This window comes from Oncorhynchus kisutch, linkage group LG17 (genome assembly GCF_002021735.2).
Source record: "Oncorhynchus kisutch isolate 150728-3 linkage group LG17, Okis_V2, whole genome shotgun sequence".
Taxonomy (NCBI): domain Eukaryota; kingdom Metazoa; phylum Chordata; class Actinopteri; order Salmoniformes; family Salmonidae; genus Oncorhynchus; species Oncorhynchus kisutch.
Window position 1 is genome coordinate 26997566 of NC_034190.2, and position 6008 is coordinate 27003573.

At 43.8% G+C, this 6008-nt stretch overlaps 1 protein-coding gene across 1 annotated transcript; it reads left to right on the plus strand.

Moving 5' to 3' along the window:
* The first annotated feature begins 805 nt into the window (after positions 1-805).
* LOC116354379 (uncharacterized) lies at positions 806-3372 on the plus strand. The gene is made up of 4 exons (XM_031793471.1): positions 806-1137; positions 1233-1291; positions 1387-3119; positions 3302-3372. Exons 1-3 carry the CDS (start codon positions 1115-1117, stop codon positions 2952-2954), a joined length of 1650 nt encoding a protein of 549 aa, XP_031649331.1. The 5' UTR covers positions 806-1114; the 3' UTR covers positions 2955-3119; positions 3302-3372.
* The last annotated feature ends 2636 nt before the right edge of the window (positions 3373-6008 follow it).

Genomic DNA, 6008 nt, shown 5'->3' on the forward strand with positions numbered 1-6008 from the left:
CACAGTGGAGCGCACTCGCCATCTGTTGGATTTTTGGAGTGCTACACTTGGCATTTGCCATATGGCATATGCAATCAACCTTGATTGAAACGACGCCGAATTGAGTGGTATTGGACACCGTGTATATGTTTCGTACGGTGTCAATGACTTCCCATTCATTTTTGTTTCTTATTCATCCCTTTACATTTGTGTGTATTTGTGTGTATAAGGTAGTTGTTTTTGTATAAGGTAGTTGAAATTGTTAGATTACTAGTTAGATTTGACTGCATAGTCGGAACTAGAAGCACAAGCATTTCGCTACACTCGCATTAACATCTGCTAACAATGTGTACGTGACCAATAAAATTTGATTTGAATTTTTGCAAACAATGAACAAAACAAACAAATCCCCTGTCAAGAGAATACATTGTACAAGTTAAATCACGTAAAAGCCAAGAGAGAAATTACACAACATATTTCACAAGCAGCAACTTTTCAGTAGATATGAAACACTTTATATTTAAATGAAGTTCTACAGAACCCACAGAGGAGACAACGCAATAGCTGCCAGCTCGCTAACTTAGGCTGCTTTTACACAGGCAGACCAATTCAGATCCTTTTGTTACTCATTTGTCTTTTGACCAATCACATCAGATCTTTTCAAATCAGCTCTTTTTCAGAGCAGATCTGATTTGTCAAAAGACTAATTAGTGAAAAACAAGATCAGAATTGTGCTGCCTGTGTAAACGCTGCCTTACTGCCTTGAGTTGTTGATATATCAGCTGAGTGTATATTTATAGCCTGAACAGCCAGTTGTCATCACTGTTTGATTGATTGATTGATCATGTTCATCTGCATGTCACTGTGGTGTCATAACGTTAGCCCTCTTTGTGTGAATTTCAAATGTCTTTCCTTAACTCTTCGCGTCCTCTGTCCTCACCTTGGTTGTTTTAAAATCTGTCCGCTCCACAAAGACATACAGCTGAGAATGATCAATCAATAAGCCAGTGATTGGATGGCAACTGCAGGTTCAGGCAATAAATACACACCAAGCTGGTATGTCAACTAAGCATGGCAGTAAGGCACTGAGCTACTAATTGCTTTGTCTGGGCTGTTGGTGGTTTAAGGCTTTGAGATGGCTTTTGGAATTAATTTGGGGTAAGGTTCTTTGACCAATGTGTTTCAGGTCAACTGCAAGGTTGCTGCTTGTATTTGGAATGTTGATGTGTAATGGCAACTTCTTTTCTTGACAGGATTGTGTTCCTTTGCTCATTGTTTGCAGAACACTCAAGTTTTACATGGGCTCCACGTGGTAAGGCATGAACACAAACCGTTGTCACTTTTGTCAGACCAACCTTCAAGTTTGGCACTGAATCTATAACTTTCTTTCTATAACCTTCTGTTTAGATGCCCAGAGAGTAAGAGGCTATGGGTTTTCTGGCTCTTCCAGAATGGAAGTTGAGCAGAGGCAAACAGGTGGCAGCTATCCCCAGGATCAATTCAGACCAGCCTCTCACACTTCTGGTTCGGTCCAGAGTGAAGCTACTTACCGCGGGACTGGATACAACACACTCGGAGGCTTTGCTCCAAGCTCCCTCCAGCCAGCCCCAAGGGGCTCTGGATCTATCCCCAGCAGCTTTACCTCCGCCCAGACAAAGGGTAAGAGGACCCGTGCCAAGAATACTGACATTAGCCTCTCTGGTTCTATAGCCAGTGGATCCTCTGTCACCCACAACAAGCATCAAACCAAGGCCAGCAGAACCTATGGTCAAAGTGTTACTGACCCCAGTGCATTAAGGCCAGTTTCAAGTTGGGAGGTAAAGAGAATCCAGGCCAACACTCTCCGTACTGTACAGCCTCACTCCGGCAGCTCTGGACTAGTCCAGAATCCTGATGTTGTGTTTAATGTCCAGAGTAGAACTGCCTCTAACCTGAAACCATCTATTCCTAACTATGGCTCTACCCAGAGTGAATTCAAGTTCTCCACCTCCAGACAACCCAACCAAGGCCTTGTCCAGACTCTGAGTAGAGGAGCCCCCAGCCTCTATGGTCAAACTGCCACCCACACCACCTCCCTCACCCACTATGTCCAGGACCTGAAGCAAGGGAGCAGCCTCCCTTCCCTGGCTTTCAAGGGACCAATGGAGATCTCTGCCCGGTCAATTTCCACTCCCGACCGTGAAGTTCCCTCAAGTGGTTCTTCACAAACTTCATTTAGACCAGGTTCTACTGAAGGTGGGAGTGCAACAAACAGCTACAAGCCTAGCTTCTCCCAAGATGTCATGCAATACCAGAGCAACTCTGCCAGTAGAAGTGTTTCAACTTCCAATCAATATGCCCAAACCTCTGGCCAGAGAATAGATGGATCCTCTACCTCAAGTCGCGGCATGCCCACTTCTAGCCTGGCCTCTCGCGCCAGTCTTTTTCGCCCCAGCTCTACAGCTAGTGGAAACTCCTATGGCGCCTACAAGCCTGGCTCTGACCTTGGTGCAACACCAAGCCAAAGCCTGTTTACCTTTAACCAAGGTGGAAGGGGTTCAACATACAGCCAGAATCTCCTTGCAAAACCTGCCCAAGGGAAGTACGGACAAATGTCTGCTCAGTGGGGGAGCTACCAGCCCAGCTATGCTGCCAGTAGTGGGCCAGTCTCCAGCCTCTTCAGTTCTACCCAGGCTGCCAGTTCTTCAACATTCATCCAGAATGCTCCTGCCACAGCCCAGAAGCCAAGTGGCTTTAAACCTGTCCCCAGTCAACGCTATCAGCCCAGCTATTTGTTCAATGCAGTGAAGTCCAACACTAGCTCTGCCAGACGTCCCACCCAGAGCCTCTTGTCTAGCAGCTATGGCCCTACCCAGAGCAGGACCAGCAGTGCCAGCTCGATCAACCCTCGCCGCTTTGCCCTGACCATCATGCACAGCATCCCAGAATTGTACGGCGGATCTACAATCCACCGGCTCAAAGACCCTACTCGGTAGGAGTAGTGCCTCCCCTAGCCACTCAACCCAGCTCTTCAAGTGTCAGCAAGCCACAGCCAAACCACTATCTGCCAAGCAGAAAGGCCCTAGCACAACCTAAATTGAGTCCAGAGCTTTAGGGGAGTCCAGAACATGATGAAGTGGGATCTGTAGCCACCAGTTGAGGTGAGATTTCAGTTTCTCTATTTTTATGCCATTTGGGCTGTTTAGGTTTACATAGGCAGTTCATTGATCTTTTTTGCGATTGGCTTAGTCAAAAGATCAGAATTTGGCTGCCTGTGTAAATGCAGCCTTGGCACCTGTCTTTGCTTTCATGTATGCTTGTTACTAATCTTTTTGTCTTCTAGGTGCTGTGACCTGGAAGTGTTGTCAGGACTTCTCTACTTCAATTGTTTTAAATAAAATTTACTAATACATATTAGTCTTTATCTATTTAATTGTTTTCAGACAAATGTTTTGAATGCCTTCAAAGGGATGTCAGTGTTGTGGTAGTTAGGTTGCTTCTTCCAGTAGAAGAAATGTTGGCTCTCTGGCATTTGACAGGATCTTTTGCATCACTGGACCTCTGCAATCAATGAGCCTGAATCAGAGTTTTGGGCCTGATGCCCTTAATATTAATGGTGACTCTAATGCACTTGCTTTCTATCTCACTAAACCCTCCTGAAAGTTCTCTGAAGTATTTCATTAACCCCCCCCCCCTCTCCAAAATAGTAAATGAATGTTTTTTTCCAAATGACAAACTACTTGTCACATACGCTGACTACAAGTGTGAATTTTGCATAATGTTTACTTGCAAGCCCCTTTCATTTATTAAAATGAATTTTTCAGCAGTCTTAAAGCTTGAGATGCCATTAAGCTGTTGAGGAGCCTTTTGGTCCTAGACCTGGCAATCTGGAACCGCTTACCGTGCAGAAGTTTAACTTGGACTGCAACCGATCAGGATGCTCTTGATGGTGCTGCTGTAAAACCTTCTGGGGACCCATGCCAATTCTTGTTAGTCTCTTGGGGGGGGTGTAGTCGTACCCTCTTCACGACTGTCTTGGTATGTTTGACCCTTGAGAGTTCATTGGCGACGTGGACACCAAGGTACTTAACTCTCGACCTGCTCCATTACAGGCCCGTTAATGGGGGCTTGTTCGGCCCGCTTTATCCTGTAGTCCACGATCAGCTACTTAGTCTTGCTCAAGTTGAGGGAGAGGTGTTTCTGGTACCACTTTGCCAGTTCTCTGACCTCCCGAAAGGCCGTCTCGTCGGTATCAGGCCAAACATTCCTGTTACTGAGCTCAGCTCCATGTTTCAAAATGAGCAGGAGTCAATCTGATGGGGATCATTACTGTCCCCTGCTGGAAGTGTGTGAGCAGGAGGAGCCAGTGTGTGCCATCAGGCCCCCTATCCATGATGAGGATATCTGTCACAATGTCACACTTTCACCCTCACGTCTTATCAGACACATGGCACTGCTAACCAGCCTGGATTCAGATAGTATTAAAAATCATTCCATGTCTTCAGCTGTGCTTGGCTCAGTGGAACTAATAAAATATTCCCAAAAGTACAAACCCAGATCCCATGTCTGCCTAGATTCAGAATGTTCCCTTGGGTTTTAGATGTTATAATATTGTTGACACATTTGTCTTTTACACTGAGGTGAATGACTAAGGCACACCAGTTTGTCACAGTAAAATAAACAGAGAGAGAGAGCATCACCTCGCATGCATTGACCATCCATGTGTGGTGGCTCAAATCAAAGATGCTATTTCCTGCCAGAGGAAGTGGAGGCACAGACATCATTTTTTAGGAGCTGTTTCCTTTCCTCTCTTTTTCCATAATGCCTGGCAACATTCATAAAGAAAATAAAGAGAAAAATAACGTTCACGCAGAATACAGAAATGTAAATAAAATATACAAATAAATCTTTCATTGGCATCAGCAGAAACGATCTTGTTGACAGGACCTTTAGACAGAGGGTAGATTTGCAGGAAGAGGAGAAAGGTGTCTTAAATCATACTGAAAATGAGTTCTATTAATCAACAAAGGATGGAGGTGACTCTTCTGTTCTCTCTAATGGGAGACAACACTCTCTTCTCTATTCGTCAGGCCATTCAACAATCTGCTTCACCCATGATATTTCATCATAAGCATACAACGTACATCTCTCTCTCACACACACTTTCAATTGAATTCAAAGGGCTTTATTGGCATGGGAAACATATGTTTACACTGCCAAAGCAAATGGAATAGACAATAAACAAAAGGAAATAAACAATTCTTTCTAATTTGCATTCATTTCCTGCAGGTCAGAAATGTTCTGGTCTGGTGTTCTACTTGTTATTTCATTTTATTTTACATTTATTTAATTAAGCAAGTCAGTTAAGAACAAATTCTTATTTACAATGATGGCCTACCCCAGCCAAACACTCCCCTAACCCGGACGACGCTGGGCCAATTGTGTTTTCCGCCCTATGGGACTCCTGATCACGGCCAGTTAAGATACAGCCAGTTATTGAACCAGGGTCTGTAGTGACGCATATACCACACATAGTGGTAGTAGTAGTAGTAGTAGCAGTGGTAGTAGTAGGAGTAGTAGTAGTGATAGTAGTAGTAGGAGTAGTAGTAGTAGTAGTAACAGTAGTAGTAGTGGTATTATTAGTAGTAGTGGTAGTAGTAGTAGCAGTGGTAGTAGTAGTAGTAGTAGTAGTAGTAGTAGTAGTAGTAGTAGTAGTAGTAGTAGTAGTGGTATTATTAGTAGTGGTGGTATTAGTAGTAGTAGTGGTAGTAGTAGTAGTAGTGGTAGTAGTAGTAGTTTTAGTAGTAGTAGTGGTAGTAGTGGTAGTAGTAGTAGTAATAGTAGTAGTAGTAGTAGTAGTAGTAGTAGTAGTGGTAGTGGTAGTAGTAGTAGTAATGGTAGTGGTAGTAGTAGTAGTAATAGTAGTAGTACTAGTAGTAGTAGTAGTAGTAGTAGTGGTGGTGGTAGTTGTAGTGGTAGTAGTAATGGTATTTGTAGTAGTAGTGGTAATTTAAGTGGTATTAGTTGTTGTAATAGTGGTATTAGTAGTG